Source organism: Urocampus carinirostris, chromosome 8 (genome assembly GCF_059441175.1).
Source record: "Urocampus carinirostris isolate Australia breed hairy pipefish chromosome 8, RoL_Ucar_1.0, whole genome shotgun sequence".
Classification (NCBI taxonomy): domain Eukaryota; kingdom Metazoa; phylum Chordata; class Actinopteri; order Syngnathiformes; family Syngnathidae; genus Urocampus; species Urocampus carinirostris.
In genome coordinates, this window is record NC_142356.1 from 12141104 (window position 1) to 12163730 (window position 22627).

The window sequence follows — 22627 nt, forward strand, 5'->3', positions numbered from 1 at the left end:
TACCATGAATGTAAACATAAAGCTAACCCAGGCTAATCGTACGAAACTTTATTTCTTAGCGTACGAAAGATTACGCTAACATGAACGTGTAAAAATAAAAAAATCAGGTCGTTTACACGTCATTTAGCACCCGGGTCTCCACAACAAGTGGTGAGCGGTTAAAGGATAAAGAAAAGAATTATGAATAGGATTTCTTAGCGGTCGGCAGAAGCCATGCTGTATTCCTGAAAAAAGGGAAACTCGCACACCTTCTTCATATTTTGCTATTATTTCTTTCTTAAATGCAATAGTTGTACGCACTACTCCTCTTTTTTCACCTGTAGCAACTTTGCTGCTTGCACCAACCTTCTTCCGAGGCATAATTAGGGGTTAAAACACTCCCTTCACCGCTTTTGAAAAACGAAAACAGAAAAGGAGTGCGCGTTGCCGTGACAACTGTTCTTCACGAGGGGTGGGGGCAATCTACACTCGTACGCCGCTCAGCGTCGCCCCTAGCGTACCGGCGTTCGAACTCCGATTTTTTGAACGAAAAGCGAAGCAGGAACTTCTCGAAATTTTTGGTCGAGAACCGAGGTTCCACTGTACATGGAATGATCAATGTCCCCTTTGATCAATTTTTTGAGTTCTGTCGTGTTGATGGTTTACGTGGCCACAGATATAAGTTACAGGTGACCTACCAGCACTTTGCATGGAAACTTTATTTCTTTCAGGATACCAAAAATTTGGAATTTTTTGCCTGACCGGGTTGCAAATTCGGTGCAAACTTTTAAGCAAAGGTTGGCAGAGATAGATTTTTCCAATTTTCTTAGGGGAGGGGGCGTAAGGTGACCATATTTGGCCATGCTCACTCTCAGCATTAGTTTTGTGTCATGTTTTGATTAATATATCCAACAATACTTTCAATAAACATGACATTACATCGAAAGCCGCATGTCCTGAAGGTTTTTGGGAGGTTTCTCTTCTTCAACTCAGATGATTCCAATCACAAAGATGGTTAATGAGCTCCTGCCAGTATGCTAACAAGATAGCCATTGGTATAACCCAATATGAAGAAGAGAAAGCCTTCAAAAACAGGCAGAACATGCAACACTCAAGGACCGGGTTGCCCACTTTTGTTTTGGCTCAATGACAAACCTGAATGTGGTATATGCAGTTATCCTTTGCTGTGTTGTGGTTTACATATCACAGTTTTGCTACTTTGCAGATTTTTATCGTGCATTTGTGTCTGCATTCTGATTGGCTAAATGGTTACCCAGCCCCTTTTTTGCTTGTTTTGCATGTCGGTAAATGACGTTGTGGTCTGAGCTGTACACATATGTAATAAACCTTGACAAACATGCACAAATCTTCTTAAACTTCAAATTTACTAAAAGCCTTTTTGTCAAGAAACAAAATGTTCCGGACAGACAAAGCCACCAGAATGTACAGAAAGATGCTTTCTATCACCAACAAAAATTGACTTCTCGACCCTCTAAACATGCTCTGGAGCCACTTGTGGGTTTTTGATAATGGAAAAATGGAAAAGGGCAGAGAGAACATTGACATTGATAGAAACAGTATGTGTTTTCTTTCCAAAAGGCTCCGTAATTTTTTTTTTGGGGGGGCGGGTCCAAAATTGCTCTCTTAACTTGTTTGTTGCCAACTGTAAACTAAATGCAGTTTTCGATAACGTCCACATGATAGTGTCATAGTATATTGTGAAGTAAAACGGATCATGTCCTTAATCCAGTTTTTCAATACAGTGACAAGGTTACTATTAAAACTTATAGGTTGACGCTACATTATTTGGACTTATTTGTAAAAAAGGAAACATTTAAAAAGTACTTTTACTTCTGCCTGTTAAATGGGTTTGATCTTTAGTTCAAATGCATAATAGAGTAGTAGAGTATTTAATAAATAAATAAAGGATTGTACTTTACAGGTTTTGAATATCGCAGGACCTTTTTGGAACGCAAACCCCGCGAAAAACTTTGCTGTACGTGTCATGAAAAAAAATGAATGTGTACAGTAACAGGTCGTGTTTGTTTTTTGCGGTGTTTGCGTTCTGAAAAGGACCCGCTTTAGTTCAAACCCACAAAGTAAAAACATTACCTTTTTACATTTTACATTGAAACCGAAGAAAAAACCTAATTAACAAGCTCAAGCATTAATAAATAAAAGGACTGTACTTTACAAACCTTTTTATTACAAATACAACCATGTCAACTTTTTGACATTAATAAGAGGTAGTATTCATTGTCCACTCTATTTTTACACAAAAAAACAAAATTCCCTCACCAGAATATTAAAAAACAACAACATGTGCTTTTAAAACCAGAAGTGGCAAACTATTTTCAAAATGAAAATTAAATGCAATCATTGGAGCGATTAATTCAGGCACAAAAAATTAGTCTCACTTCAAAATAAAGCAGCAGTTGACTAAAAAACTAGTCTTAAATAAAGATGTTTTGTAGTTTACATTCATGAGAGCAATAGATTTTTTTCTTTATGTGAACATTAGTAGAAAACAAAAATGTGGTGTGAAAATACTATTACCTCCTGTTAGCATAACGAAAAGTCCAGCTTTGTTGGCGATAGAAAGTATCTTCCTTTGCTTTTTGTGCCCGTCCGTTTTTGTTGACATGGTGGCTTTTAGAGAAACTCAAAACTGAACGATTTCAGCCTACTTAATGAAGGTTCGTCAAGCTGTTCTACGTACAACATAGATCACAACGTTATTGACACCCAGCTAGACACAGGCAGAAAAGGGGCAGGGCAACTGTTTAGCGAATTACAAAGCAGACTGCTTTAAGAAAACCGCTATGCAGCGAGGGTTTAATGTCTACAAAAAGAGTTTAAACATCTACTACAATTTGACCTTCACTGACTGCAGTAACACATTGCATTTTGTTTTGTAAAGACTGTTTGCAGGCATGCCAAAAACACAACGGAATTTACAAACTGTGTTTTTTTTTTTAAGGTACCGTAAAGTGGTGCTGAATAACTGCACCAGAGGGGTAAAGGAAATGTTTACCCCTCGAAAGCAAACATGCCCCAGGAAACCTCCAAGTGGACTTCTACTGGCAACAAAAGATGGTAAACTGGTTGCCAATCTGGGCACGAATGTTACCTTCCTGGTTCATTTAGATGAGGTGAGAAGAATTGATACTAAAACAGTACTGGAATGTTGTTGATGATAATTGCAAGTTTAAAATCCATTGATCTGTCATGTCCTGCACGGTTGTCATGGTGCCCAGCTGGCCCCGCCCCCTGAGACGCATTGGACTGATTGCTCTTGGAGTACTTAAGCGCACCTTCATGCCTGTTTGATCTGAGTAATGCCTAGTCTGTAATTTTGCCTCCCTTTGAGCCTGCTTTGTATTGTTTTTGGTCCGTTTGTGTGTTGGACGTCTTTTCTTTCTCAATTAAAGTGACAGATCGTCTACACTAATTAGTTCCAACTTCCTGCTCCCCGGCCCGTTTCGTGACATAATCTTCTCTTTTTGTCCCTAAAAGTCCTTGGCCCTTCCTCCCGCATTACAAAAAAATACGTTTTTAGCAATACGCATTTAAGTATAGGCTAGTTTCTTTAAAATCCCTGTTTTTAAAGAAAAGAAAAGATACAAACACTTGTATAAACACGTACATTGAGCCAAATTGTGACTTTGCCATGATCAATTCAGGGATGCACCAAAATTAAACTTGAAACTTGAAAAATTAAAACGTGCAACCCTGGGCTGTAAGACTAAAACAGCAACAGCGATCTACACTACAAAAAGAAAAAAAAGAAAACTTATTTTGCTCTAGCTTGCTTGAAAGGCAGATTATAAAATCATAAATGACTCCCAGGCATATTAATCAGATTAAGAATATTAGTATCTGCTAATCCTAAAAATATGTGTATTAAATGTCCACTATGGCAACCCACCTTGAGGTACAACATAGACCAGAAACTTGTTTCAAACCGTTGAACAGCCATACGCAAAAGCCAGCAGTACAGTACTGATCAATGACACCATTGAAGAGTGGTTTCAAACCAGTCAGTGTAAGATAAGGCTATCTTCTCACTCCAACCTTATTTAACATCTTCCTGGAGAGGACCATGACCGAAGCTCAGGACCAACATTGAGGTACAGTCATCATTGAGGGACATAACGTCACTATCCTCTGTTTTGCTGATGACATTGCCGGACTGGTAGGAGATCTGGTCGATTGCCTGGAAAAAGCATCAACCCATTATGGGATGGAAATCAACATGTAAAAAAAAAAATCATAACGACCAACAACACCCAAGGTATCAGCAAAAACCTCACCATCAACCACCATGAGCTTGAACCTGTCACCAAATTTAGGTTTATTGGAGCTGTCATATCAGAGGAGGGGTCAGAAACAGAATTCATGTCTAGAGTAGCTCAAACCACCACCACACTTGCCAGACTTAAACCCAACTGGAGAAACAAGAACATTCCAGTGAAATAAAATATCAGACTTATGCAGACGCTAGTTACTTCCATCTTTCTCTACGCCAGAGACATGGACTCTCATAACAAAGCTCGAATGGAAAATACAGTCCCTGGAGATGCGATTATACAGGAAACTTCTAGGCATCAGCTACAAAGTCAATGTGACAAATGAAACAGTGTGCAAATCCATCAGAGGCCACATTGGATCCAACAAAGACTGTGTGGTGAGAAAAACTGCAGCAGTATGGTTTCGTCACAAGGCTATAAGAAATTGCCAACATCATACTCAAAGGCACAGTCAAAGAAGCCAGAAGAAGAGTCGGTCAGGAAAAATAACGGGGCTAAAAACATCAAAGAATAGACTGGTGTCAACCTTGCCACAACACAAACTACGCCCAGGAACCATCAGCAACGGATAAAGCTGTCCAGAGATGCGTCCTCAGTGACGACCAGGCGGTTAGGTATCTGTAAACCATGAACTGTGGTTGACAAAATCGGAATTTAAGTGCTTTAAAAAAAAAAAAATCCTGTCATACAACACAGTGCAACGGTTTTAGCAGATCTGCTGAAAGATTTCATATATGAATAACACAAGCAAGTTTCTTAAAAATATTTGGACCATGGCCAACCCAATTGCCCAAACACCCAAACAAGTTAAGGCGCCTCGGCACCTAAGTTGATGATGTTTTCGTCCCTCCAGATGAAACGGGACACCAGAAAGCGGCCATGTCACTCGGGTCAGGGTAACACAACACACTCTTCTGTTCAACAGCAGGGACCCGATAGCTTTCACTGGTTTACCCCTGCCGTATCGTACAGGTGCCCTGCCCATTCCTTAAAACGTGTCTAAACATCCCACTATCCTTTTACAACACCTCTCCACTCATTCCTATCTCCAACAAACACTTTAATACTTTGAATAAAGTGTCTGGTTATGAAGGAAAATGAATAGTTTGTAGCTGCTGAACTGAACAATACATCTCTCGGCATTTAATGGACCGAACAAAAAGCCTGGGTTGCATTTGTAATAGCTGGAGGTTTTTCTGTTTTTTTAGTGTTCTGCACACATTTGTCTGAGCTTCGAGCAAAAATTCAGAGAAATACAGTTGTGAAAATTGTCCATATATTAAGTATACTCCGGACCAGCAAGGCCATCATAGAGAGTAAGAACAGTACTGAATTCAACGACAAAGGGTTGCAATATGCAATACACTGTTGCAGAGTTACAATGTTATGATTTAATTAGACTTTTTATGTTTTATGTGAGGGGCTATAAGTACAAAAGGATAGCCTTCCTCGCTACATTATTATTCCCTTATCTCAACTAACGTTTCAAATAGGGGAGTACTGTACAGTTCTTTGAATTTTGGACATAATAGGCACCTGTCACGACCAGAACGGAATCAGGACCCAGATGCGTAACGTTAACGACAAGTTTATTGAGAGAAAGAGGAAGGGCAGCGCCTGGAATCCGGTGCTCGCTGGACACGGGAAGCAAGCTGCTCACAGAATCGGATCGTGTTCCGAATGCGGAAGTGGATCATCCGGAGCTGGAGATGGTGGCGCAGAAGACGGCAAAAACAGGTCGATAGCCGGGACAGGAGAGCAAAACGTGATCGGGATCAAAAACGGGTCGTAAGCCGGGACGGAAGAGCAAAAAACGTGGTCGGGGTCAAAAAACAGGTCGTAGACAAACGGGGGTATCAGGAACAGACGAGTGGAAAAACGGGTGCAAAAGTGGGACCAACGGGAGTCAGGGTCAAAGTGCTTGCCTTGTAGAAACAGAGGTTCACTGACGGACTTACAATATGCGAGTAAAAGGACTGAGTTTAAAAATGACGGGGAACCGCAGGTGACACCAATCAGTCATCATGACAGCTCTACTTATGCATTTTTTTTAAAAATGGAGGAAGTTGCATATGAGTTGGAATCTGTTCCCTGACATTATTTTGCTGACATGGGTGGCCTGGTATCAGAGGTTGGTAGTAACAGAGTTACATTTACTTGAGAAAGTTTTGGGAAATGCTGTCTTTCTAGGAGTATTTTTAAAACCTTATACTTTTATTCTAACTTAAGTACATTCGTAAAGAAACAACGGTACTCTTATTCCGCTATAATAGGCAACAATAATGTTGTTACTTCGTTTCTTAATAAATCCCCTCCACGTAAGTGCACGTCTGTCAGTCTCCGCTAAGGTCCCAGAACTCAACGAGTTTGAACCAATCAAACCTAGCATCCTCGTCACGTGACCATATTCAACTTCAGCGGGGGAAATTTTGTTGACAGATGAAACAAATCGAAATTGTCGCTTAGCAATACCGACGATGAAAACATACATATTCCCCTTAAAAAGGGCTCCATTGTGCATTCAAGAATTCAACATTCTCATCTCATCTCATTAGCAGTACCGCTTATCCTCATTAAGGTTGCGGGAGGGCTGGAGCCCATCCCAGCCATCTCCAGGCAGTGGGCAGGGGACACCCTGAACTGGTTGCCAGCCAATCACAGGGCACACAGGGACAGACAACTCATTCGCTCATTCTAGGAACAATTTGGACCGGCCAATTCACCTGAAATGTATGTTTTTGGAACGTGGGAGGAAACTCCGCACAGGTGGAGCTGGATTTGAACCCACGACAGGTTCCCATGACATGAACTGTGCCGCACAAGCGCTAACCACTGCGCCGCCGTGCTGCCCCAAAATTCAACATTGAACTCGAGTAACATGTAGCAGTGGGCTTCCCAAATTCTAATTTTAACCTTCCTTTTTTTTTTTGTATTTAGTACTTGTTTTATTCTTCTTTTATTGTTGTTTGGTATTCTTTTTACAGCAAACTTGGGTGTCCTGCAAGGTGGTTTGAAGTAAAATGAATTATTATCATCCAGCGTCTTTGATTCGACGCTTCTGTTTTAGTTTGCATGTTCTCCCCGTGCTTGCGTGGGTTTCCTCCGGGCACTCCGGTTTCCTCCTACATTCCAAAAACATGCAAATCAGGTTAATTGGCCGGTCCAAATAGTCCCTAGGAGTGAATGAGTAGGTGAGTTGTCTGTCTCTGTGTGCCCTGCTCCAGCATCCCCGTGACCCTACTGAGGAGAAGCGGTGCAGATAATGGATGGATATATATATATATATATATATATATATACTGGACTGTCTCAGAAAATTAGAATATTGTGATAAAGTTCTTTATTTTCTGTAATGCAATTAAAAAAACAAAAATGTCATACATTCTGGATTCATTACACATCAACTGAACTATTTCAAGCCTTTTATTATTTGAATATTGCTGATTTTGGCTTACAGCTGAAAAAAACTAAAAAATCCTATCTCAAAATATTAGAATACTTCCTTAGACCAAGTAAAAAAATAATTTTATAACAGCAAAACTAAATCAAACATTTGAAAATGTCCATTGATGCACTCAGTACTTGGTTGGGAATCCTTTTGCACGGATTACTGCATCAATCCGGCGTGGCATGGAGGCAATCAGCCTGTGGCATTGCTGAGGTGTTATTGATGCCCAGGATGCTTCGATAGCGGCCTTCAGCTCATTTGCATTTGTAGGTCTGGTGTCTTTCATCTTCTTCTTAACTATACCCCACAAATTCACGATGGGGTTCAGGTCAGGGGAATTAGCATGCCAATCAAGGACAGTGATGCCATGGTCAGTGCACCAGTTACTGGTGGTTTTGGCACTGTGGGCAGGTGCCAGATCATGCTGGAAAATGAAATCCTCATCTCCATAGAGCTTTTCAGCAGATGGAAGCTTGTAGTGCTCTAAAATCTCTTGGTACACAGTTGCATTTACTCTGGACTTGATGAAACACAGTGGACCAACACCAGCAGCTGACATGGCTCCCCAAACCATTGCTGACTGTGGGAACTTCACACTGGATTTCAAGCAACTTGGATTTTGCTCCTCTCCAGCCTTTCTCCAGACTCTGGCGCCTTGACTTCCAAATGAAATGCAAAACTTGCTTTCGTCTGAAAAGAGGACTTTGGACCACTCTGCAACTGTCCAGTGCTTCTTCTCCATAGCCCAAGTCAGACGCTTCTTCCGTTGTCTTGAGTTCAGAAGTGGCTTGACCATGGGAATACGGCTATTGTAGCCCATTTCCCGGACACGTCTGTGAACTGTGGCTTTTGATACCTGGACTCCAGCTTCAGCCCACTGTCTTTGAAGCTCCCTCAAATTCTGGAAGCGGCTCTTCGTCACAATTTTGTTAAGGCTGCGGTCATCTCTCTTGGTTGTGGAGCGTTTCCGGCCACATTTTTCCCTTCCAACAGACTTTTTGTGGATATGCTTTGAAACTGCACTCTGTGAACAGCCTGCTCTTTGAGAATTTTCCTTTTGTGTCTTACCCTCCTGATGGAGGGTATCAATGATGGTCCTATGGACAGCAGTCTTCCCCATACTTGTGATTTAGTTTACTGAACCAAGCTGAGTGTTTTTAAGGCTCAGGAAACCCTCGCAAGGTGTTTTGAGTTAATTAGATGATTCAGGTGATTAGTTGAATAGCCTACTTGAATACTTTTTCATGATATTCTAATATTTTGAGATAGGATTTTTGAGTTTTCTTAAGCTGTAAGCCAAATTCAGCAATATTAAAATAATAAAAGGCTTGAAATAGTTCAGTTGATGTGTAATGAATCCAGAATGTATGACATTTTTGTTTTTTTAATTGCATTACAGAAAATAAAGAACTTTATCACAATATTCTAATTTTCTGAGACAGTCCAGTATATATAAATAAATAAATAAATAAATAAATATAGGCAGCACGGCGGCGCAGTGGTTAGCGCTTGTGCGGCACAGTTCATGTCATGGGAACCTGTCGTGGGTTCAAATCTAGCTCCAGACTTCCTGTGCGGAGTTTGTATGTTCTCCCCGTGCTCGCGTGGGTTTCCTCCGGGCACTCCGGTTTCCTCCCACATTCCAAAAACATGCATTTCAGGTGAATTGGCCGGTCCAAATTGTCCCTAGGTGTGAATGAGCGAATGAGTTGTCTGTCCCTGTGTGCCCTGCGATTGGCTGGCAACCAGTTCAGGGTGTCCCCTGCCCACTGCCCGGCGATGGCTGGGATGGGCTCCAGCCCCCCCGCGACCCTAATGAGGATAAGCGGTATGGCTGATGAGATGAGATGAGATGAGATATATATATATATTTATATATTATTATTATTATTATTATATATATATATATATATATATATATATATATATATATATATATATATATATATATATATATATATATATATATATATATATATATATATATATATATATATATATATATATAATATGGGCTAGCTTGTTGTTCTGCTTGCAAAGCCCGTTAAGATAAGCATTGGGGCTTTTAAGTGTGTTACTTGGTGCTACGTGTGCTTAATTTATTTATTTGATTTAAACGATTCTTATTTAATGTTTATTAAAGCACTTACATTTATGTTTATTGTCTTAATCTACTTTCAAATTAAATGTATTGTAGTGGATGGACTTGATAATTTGATAATGTGTTTTCAATAAATATCAATAAATATGACATTGCTACAGTTACACTGAGTAACTTAAGTAATCTTTCGCCAAGTACTTTTTTAACTCTTATATAAGTAATTATTTGGATGAGTACTCTTACTTCTACTTGAGTAATATAAATCTGAAGTAACAGTACTTTTACTTGAGTAAATCCTTTGGCTACTCGACCCACCTCTGCCTGGTATTCATTCACACTCCGGTAAAGAATAAAGGCATGCTTTATCATGTAGCCAGTGGGGAGAAATGATCACAAAAACTTTTTCAATTCTCAAACTGACAGTTTTCCGAACATTACTTCTCATGTGTGGCTGAAGATGGGTGTCAGCATTGCAGTGCTGCTCAGGAAAAGAGGTTTGTTGCAAATAGCTCAAAAAAATCTGCAGGGTAGTTTGATCCCCGCCCTGCAGGGCACCTGGGTTGAGGAATTGAAGTAAAATTGATATAACTTGGTTTGAAGCATATTTGATACTAGGCACCTTTGCTCGATGAAATACCTGAACATAGATAGATAGATAGATAGATAGATAGATAGATAGATAGATAGATAGATAGATAGATAGATAGATAGATAGATAGATAGATAGATAGATAGATAGATAGATAGATAGATAGATAGATAGATAGATAGATAGATAGATAGATAGATACTTTATTCATCCCCATAGGGAAATTCACACTTCCAGCAGTATCAGTGTCTTGAAAAATAAAATAAAATAATAAAAGAAAAGAAAGAGAATAAAGAAATACCCAATATAACGTGTTGATAGAGTATTTAAATAGTGCTACATAAAATACACACTGTAATAAAATAGGGTAATATGCAAATGTGGGGTTGGGGTTTAATGTGGGCTTTTACTCCCCCGGGTGGAGTTAAAGAGCCTCATGGCATGAGGAAGAAATGACATCGAAAAAAATATAACTATTGTTTTATAGCAACAGGAATATTGTAAGTAAATTACTATGTTCTCCAATAACAACAATTTCGAATTGAAGAGAAACGTCTGTTGTATGCACCAAAATATGAAATATGCAGAATTATCAGGGCTCTTTTTTATATTCTGTAGCGTGTTTTGTGGGTTAAAGGTTTACCTCTGGACCATGAACGGGCATTTTGGTGTGTTTATTACCCACTATCTGCACCGCTTGTCCTCATTAGGGTTGCGGGGATGCTGGAACCCATCCCAGCTATCTCTGAACACCCTGAACTGGTTGCCAGCCAGTCGCAGGGCACAGAGAGACAGAGAACTCGCTCATTCAAGCTTAGGCACAATTTGGACCGACCAATTAACCTGGCATGCATGTTTATGGAATGTGGGACGAAACAGTGTTGCCCAGATGAAATGTGCACAAGAGAACATGCAAACTCTGCACAGTAAGACTGATAGCTGGATTTGATCTCATGACCTAAGAACTGTGCCGCAGACATGCTAACCACTCAGCTGCTGTACCACCTGTGTGCCATCCATCCATTATCTGCACCGCTTATCCTCAGTAGGGTCGCGGGGGTGCTGAAGCCCATACCAGCTATCTCCGGGCAGTGGGCAGGGGACACCCTGAACTGGTTGCCAGTCAGTCGCAGGGCACACAGAGACAGACAATTTGCTCGCTCATTCACACCTAGGGACAATTTGGACTGGACAATTCACCTAACATGCATGTTTTTGGAGTGTGGGAGGAAACCGGAGAGCCCGGAGGAAACCCACGCAAGCTCGGGGAGAACATGCAAACTCCACACAAGGGGTTTGATCCCATGACCTCAGAACTGTGCCGTACAAGCTCTAACCACTGCGCCGCCGTGCTGCCCCCACCTGTGTGCTTATTATTAAAAGTATTTTTTAATGGATGCAGTTTTTTTTAACACCAGTAGGGTTTGAATAGTACACACTGTCCCTTTAAGTCAGTTTTTTTTGCCTATAGCTCTCTTTTTTGGTTATTTTTATTAATAGCCCTAACCAAAAGTGTGCTCATGGTATTTGACCGGAAAGACAAGTGAAAATATAAGCAGTAATACGTTGAATGGCTTGAAGTGTTAGCATGAGCAGTGATATAGATGCTCTGGTCGGACGAGCTGGACACACACAGACCCAGATGGCATTTAAAGGGAAAAAATGCTTGCATAACACTCACTAACATCCTGGTGGCTGAAGTAAAGCTTGAACAACTACGAGCAAGTGACATCAAGGGGTTGTTTCTTTTTTCGCACGTGATCTATTTTCCATTTCTTAACAATGTCATATCTTTTTGACATCATTCCTCCGGCAAAGAGGTCATCACATATCCCCAGTGTCCTCAATCATAACTTGTCGGCTTCACTCTTGAAAGCACGCACGCAGACACAGACCCTCCGTGCAAATCATCACACGAGGACAGATGTGCATCCCCGAGGAATCGAAACACAGTTCAAGTCTAGCACACCATTCAAAGATCACATGGTGGGATCTTGCATATTTACAGTCCTGCAGTTTGGATTTGCATTCGCTTTGATGCACCCTAAAATCATAAATAATTCCAGACGTGATTTCATTTTGGTCAAAAGGACTTTAAACACGCAGCCTGGTCATCCTGGAAGAGGGATTACCCCGAGTCCGGTCCCTTCTCGAGGTTTCTTTGTTTTTCTCATGCTGAGGTTTTTGAGTTTTTCCTTGCCCTCGTGTAGGTTTTAGATCAGGGGATGGTGTGATAATAGTTTTTAGTTTGCAATAATCTGTGGTCTGTGCAGTCCTTTAAGACTCCTTGTGATTAAGGGCTATACAAATAAACATGATGTCAGGATTACTGATGTGTCACACCTGTGCCCGCTCATTTGGCGCCAACCGCCGCGGGCTCTGATTGGCTCCCTGTCACTATTTGAATCCAGTCCCGTCAATCCCCTGTTGTCAGTCCGTCTGCGAACCTCAGTGTATACTAGGCGAGCCTTTCTTTTACCCTGACTCCCACCTGTCCTGTTTTTGCTCCCGTCTGTCGACCTGTTTTGATCCTGACCACGTCTGCTCTCCCAGTCCCGGCTACCGACCTGTTTTTCCGTCCCTGACACCACCATCGCTCACTACGGAAGATCCACTTCCGTGTTCGGATCACAATCCGGGTACGAGAGCGACTTGGGGCCAGCGAACACCAGATCATGGGGGCAGCCCTTCCTCTTTTCTTCAATAAACCTTGGGAGAAATGTGACGCAATTGGGTTCTGGTCCTGACACATGACTTGACTTGACTTGACATGCATGCATCCATCTATTAGCTTCCACTTGTCCGGGTTTGGGTCACGGGGGCAGAAGGCTTGGCAGGGAAGCCCAGACTTCCCTATTCTCGGACCCTTCAACCCTCTCATCTGACAGGATCCATAGGTGTTACCAGCCCATCTTAGACTAGGTCTCTTCTGTGAAAGGTTTGCCTGAACCTCATCCTGGTTCTTCATCTTAGATGCTCGCTATAATATAAATAAAGAAATAATTCTCTTTTAACTATTCACTTGATACCAGGGAAAATAGATAGATAGATAGATAGATAGATAGATAGATAGATAGATAGATAGATTGCACATTTCCAGCAGCATCCCTGAGCTGAGAACAATACAATAATCAAGCAAAAAGAATACAATATACAAATACCCAGTGTGACATGCAAATGCCCACTGTAGCGTGTTGTATAGAATAACTAAATAGTGCTACAAAGAATACATATTGCAATAAGATTCGGTGATATGCAATGTAGTTGGTGTGGTTTACTGTGGGCTTTTACTCTGCCGGGTAGAGTTAAAGAGCCTCATAGCATGAGGAAGAAAAGATCTCTTCAGTCTGTCCGTAGTACAAGACAGTGACAGCAGTCTGTCGCTGAAACTGCTCTTCTGTCTGGAGATAATGCTGTTTAGTGGATGCGATGGATTGTCCATGATTGACCGCAGCTTTTCCAGTGCCCGTCTCTCAGCTACTGTTGTTAGGCTGTCCAGCTCTTTGCCCACAACAGAGCTCGCTTTCCTAGCCAGTTTATTGAGACGAGAGGCATCCTTCTTCTTGACGCTGCCTCCCCAACACGCTGTCGCATAGAAGAGGGCGCTTGCCACAACTGTCTCATAGAATATTTTCAGGAGCTTTTTGCTGATTTTGAAGGAGGCCAGCCTTCTGAGGAAGTAAAGTCGGCATTGCCCTTTCCTACAAAGAGCTTCTGTGTTGGCAGTCCAGTCCAGTTTGTTGTTCAGCTGCACACCCAGGTATTTTTAGGTCTGGACAAATTCTACACATTCTCCTTTGATGGTTACAGGAACCGGGTAAGTTCTGGTTCTCCTGAAGTCCACCACTATCTCCCTGGTCTTGGTGGTGTTCAGGTGCAGGTGGTTTGCGTCGCTCCATCGGACAAAGTCCTGAATCAATTTCCTGTACTCCTCCTCCTGCTCATTTCTGATACATCCCACGATCGCAGTGTCGTCGGCAAACTTTTGCACATGGCAGGACTCAGAGTTGTACTTAAAGTCCGATGTATATAGAGTGAAAAGGAACGGAGAGAGCACGGTCCCCTGCGGAGATACTGTGCTGCTATCCACAGTGTCCGATGTACAGCCCCCCTGTTTCACATACTGGGGTCTGCCTGTCAGGTAGTCAGTAATCCATTCTACAAGGTGTGAGCTAACTCCCATCTCTGTCAGTTTCCTACTCAGTAGCAGAGGCTGTATGGTATTGAAGGCACTGGAGAAGTCCAAAAATGTAATCCTCACAGCCCCCTTAGCCCTATCCAGGTGAGAGAGGGATCGGTGTAACATGTATACTATAGCATCCTCCACTCCCACCTTCTCCTGGTAAGCAAATTGCAGTGGGTTTGGTACCCAAAATACAAATTATTGTTTAAAATGTATTTCATTTAAGGTTTTTAGGAAAAATCGGGGTAAGAGACATGAAATGTTGCTAAAGAGAATCACTCAGCTAAAATTGTTTACCCTTTGCTTTTATTTGAATACTCTGACCTTATGTCTTTCCTTTTTTAATGATGCTATCTAAGATGAAATCACATAAGCCCAAGTAATATAATTTGTGCAAAGGACACACATCTTAGTCTTGTCTTCGATCGTAGACAATTACAAGCCTGACTGCATGATCATACCGATGCTATCATAAAAAATGATATATGTTTTTCTCCACTTACTAAAGCACAGCTGAAATTAACCTTGTATGTAGCTTTAAAATATGATCATAAGAGTGTACATGTACTTAAACTGAGCAAAGTACACCTCAATTCATGCAGATTTTCTTATGAAGCACACTCTTGAAGTGCTTTTTTCCCGGTCTTCTTTATCCACGTCCATGCTGTTCTTGTCATGATAACCGATGCAATGCTCCTCTGCCCGCTCCAACTGGCTCGGACGCCGATTGGCTCCCTGTCACTTCTTTATGTCACCTGTTGTCAGTCCGTCTGCGAACCTCAGTTTACTCTAGGCAAGCTTTTCAACCCTGACTCACTCCTGTTTATGCTTGTGCTTCGACCCGTTTTTTTTAACTTGACCATGTCGACTCTCCTCTTCTGGCTTTCGACTCGTTGCTGGTCCCGACCACGTTTTTGCTCTCCTGTCCCGGCTACTGACCCCTTTTTCCGCTCCCGACACCGCCATCGCTCGCTACGGAAGTGCCACTCCCGTGTTCAGAGCGACCTGCTTCCCGCGACCAGCGATCACCGGATAGTGTGTGCAATCCTTTCTTTTCTTCACAATAAAACTGAGAGAAACGTAACGCAAGTGGGTCCTGTCTCTGTTCTGGTCCTGACAGTTCTGTTAAGCTAGTCCGGGTCGAGAAAAAACAATAGGAATATTTTACAATGAATTTCATTGTAGAGTAATGTCGCCAGACACGTTTTTCCAACAGAGTGAGGCCTCTTATATGATTTTCATCTTCTTTCTTCTATCATTTTTTGAGCGGTAACATACAGAAATGGCGGCGTCATAACAAAACTTTTAACCATTTTAGCCTGGATACAGAGAATGAAAGGACTACTTGCAAAGTTTGCAAAGCAGACCTGGCGTATAATGGCAGTACCTCGGTGATGCACCTTCATTTAAAGAGAAAGCGCATCAGACAGTTGAACTAAAGGGAGTCTGACTCGCCTCAGTAAGATTCAAGAAACATTCAAGCCAATAACAGTTTTAATGCTATTTTGCTATGAGTTTGAGAGTTATGCCAGACTGTGACTGAGATATGTATTTGGAATCAAACGCAGGCAGTCTCAAGAAGAGAATCACTATGGACAGCTTTTACAGACTATGCAGTTGGCCAATGATTGTACATTAAAAAATGTACACACATTTTTTTTATTTATTGTTACACTGCTGCTTAAGCACGGCGGCGCAGTGGTTAGCGCGTCTGCGGCACAGTTCTAAGGTCTTGGGAACCTCCTGTGTGGGTTCAAATCCAGCTACCGGACTTCCTGTGCGGAGTTTGTATGTTCTCCCCGTGCTTGCGTGGGTTTCCTCCCACATTCCAAAGACATGCATTTCAGGTGGATTGGCCGGTCCAAATTGTCCCTAGGTGTGAATGAGCGAGCGAGTTGTCTGTCCCTGTGTGCCCTACGATTGGCTGGCAACCAGTTCAGGGTGTCCCCTGCCCACTGCCCGATGATTGCTGGGATGGGCTCAAGCACCCCCGCGACCCTACTGAGGATAAGCGGTGCAGCTAATGAGATGAGATGAGATGAGACACTACTGCTAATTAGCCTGTTCTTGGTATACAAGGATACAAAATGTTCACTTGATTTCAATTTATTATTTACTTGCCTCACCATAGAAAAAATGGACAGAGGTTTTTTTCTGGATTTGTGTCTCTACAGGTAGAGCATTGTTCCTCATTGGTTCTAGAAAGGGCATTTTCGTTTAATTGTTGTACAAATGTGCAGTATGTTCAATAAAGATCTATTCTTCATTGTATCCATTTTCTTGTTTATTATCATTTGGCACATAAATAAATCAACTTCATTCTTAAAAAAAATAAGGATCTGATTGACTAACAACAGTGAAAATGGTTGTTGCCCTGGTACCATAACTGTGATGGGTATCATAGTCGGTTCTGTTATAAAACTGAGAAAACAACCTATGGTTGTCTTTGCTTGGTTTTTTTACATGTCATAATGTTTTATTCAATGTATCCCATTGTTTCGTGAACAATTGTCCTTTAATACCCTTTTGAAATGGCTTAGGAGAGTGGTTCTCAATTGGTCTGACTTAATGACCTAATGACAGGCTGTGACCCAAATCAAGAAAACAAATTGATTAAAAAAATAAAACAAAATGACCACAAAAACAAAAACGTTTTCAAGTACCGTATATATTTACATATAAGCCTACGTCTGTCGAGAACCAAAACAGTATCAGGACCCAAACGCGTTTCCCACACAAGCCTTTTATTTTACGGGAAATGGGGGGGTCTTGCACGTTAGGCAGCAGTCTGGCATGAAATGATTGGAAGCCAGAGGCCTACGAGATTGATACCAATTTCCGGAGAAGATATCGGACACATGGGGTCGATACCGGACAGAGAGGATATCGAAACTCAACGGGAACGAAAACTGGAGAGAATAATAAATAGGACAAAAATAAATGGGAACAAAACTGGAAACCGATATCAAACAGGACAAAAGAAACGGGAACAATACCAGACAGGAAATACCAACAGGAAGCAGGACTGAGTCAGAACCAACGTCTTGCGGGGCAGAGGTTCGTTGACGGACTGACAAACAGAGAGTAAGAACACTGAACTTAAATAGAAGGAAGTCAATCCGTCAACAAGCCGCAGCTGGCGCCACACGGGCTTGCCAATCGGGCGCCATGGCAACCGTGACAACGTCACATATAAACATCCCCCCTAAAACTGTTTTAAAATACATACTAAGTTCGCACGAAAAACGTAAAAAACGTGTACATAAAATATGAAAATGTATAAATTGTGTAGATGATAAGAATCATTATGCTGGTTAAAAAAGTTAGATATAACATGTTTAAACCATTGACTATACCTTCAAGCAATGCTTCAATTCAGACAGTTACAGTATTTTCATATTTCGCAATCATTTTCTTCTTTGACTTGATCGTTTTTGTCACTTTTTTACACTTTTTCTTCCTCTTATCCTTAACTTTTTTGGGAGTTATTATTATGGGTAATAAAAAGGAAATAAAACAAACTAAATCACAGTAAAATAAGACGTGGTCTTTACCTACTATGGTTTAATCGCCATCTACTGTGTAATTGACTCTCTGATTTCGCTTCTTAACATTAATTTGAAGGACTGAAAACTGCTCCTTGACCCACTTTGGGTCCTGACCAATGTTCCCTGAAATTTTCCTTACGGGTCAGAGCGTTCACACAAAGGCGGTGAGCAACGCTTGAAACAACAGTGAGCAACCATAATCCCAAGTGTGGCATGATAATTAATGATCAAACAAGTCCAAAACTTGACATCAAGTTACATTTTGCTGAGTTTCCGGCAATGCAAAATGATTTTTCTCTTTTGAATGAATTGACTCATGTACTATTGCAAAGGTTGTACGACCTACAAACGTTGTTTGTTCTTACAATTCTTTCACAAGATATCCATTTCTTTTTCTTTCCTGATATATTTTGTCGCATAATATTAACATTTTTGGGGGCGTATTAAGTCGGTTGTAAGATACAGAACTGTACTTAATCACATTTTTAGCGGAAGTACAATGTTGGCAACAAGATTCACATGATATAATTGGAAATTATTTGGATGCAACACAAACTTTTTCTTCTTTTTTCTGTGTTTTTTTCTACTTTTTTTTAAATTCCTTTAAAAAAATCTCATTGTGTTTATTTTTTCCGAGCTGTTCCTTTTTTTCTTTTTGTTCTCTATTTACTTTTTTTTCCTACATTTCTTTCTATTCTTTTTTTCTGGCTTTTTTTCTAATTGTTTCCTTCTTTTTTCTCTTCCTTTTGTTTCTTTTTTTCTCAGCTTTTCACTACTTTTTCATTTTGGTATTTTTTTTCTTTTTTGTTCTATTCCCCCCTTCCTTTAGGTCATTTTGTCCATAATTTTACATGGTATTTGGTCATGTTGGAATTTAAGAAGCAAAAACAACCTGAAGAGCCGTTTAGGACCCGAAAGAGCCGGTTCCTCTTAGTGAGCCGAGCCGAAGAAGCCGGTTCCCCGACAACCTCTACTAACTTTACCCAACTTCGTTCTACTTCGACTCGACTTCAAAATACCGCATTTAGGATACAACGTCAGGGGAACCCGTGTATTTTGACCTTCATGCACTGTAACTTTTACCTGAGTCGCTTCTTAATTAGTCATTTTGAGCCCTGATTTTTGTGCGCTGGCTAGATTTTCTTGTGCGCTGAGAATGAGGGAACACTGGTCCTGACCCACCAGTTGAGAAACCCTGGCGTAAGAAATGTGTCAATAAAAGTATGCCTTTGAATGTCAATATTTGTTTTTACAAGAATAATGACATTCAACACCATTCCTTCTGTTGTTTTTTGAACCGCACCAATGACCGCTATGCTGCTTTTCAGGGTGATTCTATCCGGACGAACATCCAATTGGATTTCGGCGATGGCATAGCCCTGTCATATTCGAACCTCAGCTGGGCTGAAGATGGCATCAAACATGTCTATAAGTCTGCAGGGATATTTTGTGTCACTGCCATAGCAGAAAACTCTCTGGGCTACGACACAACAACGCTCTATCTTCACATCACGTGTAAGTGTCCGCATCAACCCAAAGTTTATCTTTATTTTTGCAGAATAAATGTGATTGTATTTGAGAAACATAATTCAACATATACAAATTGGTCTGATGGCCAAGACAGAAGCATATGCTCAAGTGCATTTTACTTACCGTAAATTCCGGACTATAGAGCACACCTGATTATAAGCCGCACCCACCACATTTTAAGAAGATAACCGCTTTTGTTCTTACATAAGCCGCACCTGTATATAAGCCGCATGCGCCCACTTTAAAACATGTAACACAATAACGAAATTAACCCAAACCCGACTTTGAGTCCCGCAATTGTAACTGTTTTTTTTGGTTTGAACAAATGTATTGACACTAATAACAGCTCACTTTTGCGCAGGTTACTCACTCCTTTTTTTGGTTATGTTTCGTTTAGCGAATCCACAAAACGAACTATTAATTATTCACTTGCTTGTACACCTTTTTTAGGTCCTGTGGAGCATGTCCACCTTCTCGCTCCCTTTGTCGTTGTGAGAAACAAGGAAGTCAACTTCTCTGCGGTTGTCCTACCCACTCATCCACGCACAGTCACCTATTTCTGGTGGCTTGGAAACACCACTGAGGTAATGCTTCTCAAGCTTCAAGTGTGGGCCTCTAGAAAAAAAATATGTTTTATTATTTAGTAAATGACAATAAAGCATATGAGAGCATGAGAAGCATGGAGTGTCATTTGAGGTGAGGGTAGTCACAGATCTGAAATTGTCACGATTGCCCATTGCCCTCACTGGGCCCCGCCCGTTTGGCGCCAGCTGCGGCTTGTTTCCTGATTGGCTTCCCTCCTATTTAAGCTCAGTGCTCTCACTCACCCCTGGTCAGTCCGTCAACGAACCTCTGCACCCGCAAGACGTGTGTTTTGACTCTGTAGGGTATCCTGCTTTTGTATCCTGTCCAGTATCGGTCCCGTCTATCTCGCCTTGTTGTATATCTGACGCCAGTCCCCAGTGTCTAGTATCGATCCCGTCTGTCTCGTCCTGTTTGATATCTGACTCCAGTCTCCAGGGTCTAGTATCGATCCCGTCTGTCTCGTCCTGTCTGATATCTTGCGACAGTCTCCGGTATCCGGTATCGATTCCGCCTGTCTCATCCTGTTCGATATCTTGCGCCAGTCTCCAGTATCCGGTATCGATCCCGTCCGTCTCGTCCTGTCTGAAATCTGACTCCAGTCTCCAGTATCTGATATTGATCCTGTCTGTCCCGTCGTGTCTCGTATCGATCCAGTCTGTCCGGTATCTGCTAGTGTATCTGGTATCGATCCTAGCTGTCCCGTCCTGTCTGGTATCGACCCAGTCCGTCCGGTATCTGCTCGTGTATCTGGTATTGATCCTGTCTGTTCCGTCCTGATATTTTGCGACAGTCTCTGGTATCCAGTATCGATTCCGCCTGTCTCATCCTGTTCGATATCTTGCGCCAGTCTCCAGTATCCGGTATCGATCCCGTCCGTCTAGTCCTGTCTGATATCTGACTCTAGTCTCCAGTATCCGGTATCGATCCCGTCTGTCTCGTCCTGTCTGATATCTGACTCCAGTCTCCAGTATCTGATATTGATCCTGTCTGTCCCGTCGTGTCCGGTATCGATCCAGTCTGTCCGGTATCTGCCAGTGTATCTGGTATCGATCCTAGCTGTCCCGTCCTGTCTGGTATCGACCCAGTCCGTCCGATATCCCCTTTCATAGGATTTTCACCTTCAAAATGTACCCATCTTTCAATGGAAGCAGGGTAATTTGAGTCAGAGCATCCAAATAGAGTTTGCCTTTAGCACGATTTATACCTGTCATAGCCATAATTCTTGTATTTATAGATTTTCATTGCAAAGGATGCCTTCAAGCTGGAGAATAAATTCTATATTTTTTTTGGGCCTGCATGACTCCGAGGGCAGATGTTAGCTAGCAACTGACCTTGTGTCGTGCAGCTTCTGTGGTCGCTGAGACAGAAATCACGGCTTTGGCGGAGTTTGCCTGAGGCAATTTAAAACAAAAAAAATCGGTTCCAATGTCAAAAAAATGGCACTGACATTGACATAGTTTGTTACGAGTTGGTTGGAAAGTACTGGGAAGATATGTGCAATTCAACCCGGAAATCTTGATTTGAGAAAGAAGAGTGTAGTCTCCAAGGGATACCATAAATTACAGACTTCATAGCGCACCTGATTAAAAAGCGCAGGCTCGAATTTGAGGACGAAGGTCAATTTTGTCTTTGTACAAGCCGCACTGGATTTTAAGCCACAGGCTTGAATAGCCCTGCACCCACCTGGCACCAACCGTGTGGGGAATTTCGGCCTTTTTGTTGCAAAATGGCAACCAAGCCGCGTCCAACCCACAGCTGTCTCTGTTTTCAGTTGCATCGGTTTGAGTTTTGCTCCGGGTTTTTACGTCCCGGGTTTTTGGCTCATGTAACCATTCGACCATGACAAAGACAAGCACATATTTACTACTGTGCCCAGGGAAAGCGTGAAAATAGCTGTGGTACCAGTGCAACCATACTGTAGAGAATAGTACCAGATTGCAACACAGACGTAATAAGCCATGTTTGGTGTTGTTGTCATTGGTGGTTTTGGCGTTACCAGACTAAATTGCATTTGCTTGACATTGTTCCTTGAGGATTAAAGAAAACTCTGGCGACCAGAAGATAACTCTAATGATACAGAAACAATACCTTTGTGTGTTTGATAACTTCCCCTGCTGATCATTTAGTATGTATAAATTGAGGACCTAGCCAGATTTGCAAGTAAAACAAATTTAAATGTCATAGGAGTAAATATTGTATAAATTACTTCCCGTTTTAAGCCTGTTAAGTCTCATACAAAAACTGTGGCAAAAAAACACAGACTAATTTCTCCTCTAGAACGGCATCATAACTATTTTCAGACCTCATCACAAGTATTTAGAGCGCGTGCATCGTGGAAAAAAGGGGAGCTTGCC

General features: G+C 41.6%; 1 protein-coding gene across 1 annotated transcript in view; it reads left to right on the top strand.

Moving 5' to 3' along the window:
- The window catches only part of sorcs3a (sortilin related VPS10 domain containing receptor 3a), a 333093-nt gene that overhangs the window by 288360 nt on the left and 22106 nt on the right, over window positions 1-22627 (top strand). The window contains exons 18-20 of the mRNA XM_088341620.1: window positions 2960-3131; window positions 19487-19673; window positions 20139-20272. Of these exons, the coding sequence (XP_088197746.1) occupies window positions 2960-3131; window positions 19487-19673; window positions 20139-20272 (493 nt within the window). The remainder of the gene's footprint in view (window positions 1-2959; window positions 3132-19486; window positions 19674-20138; window positions 20273-22627) is intronic.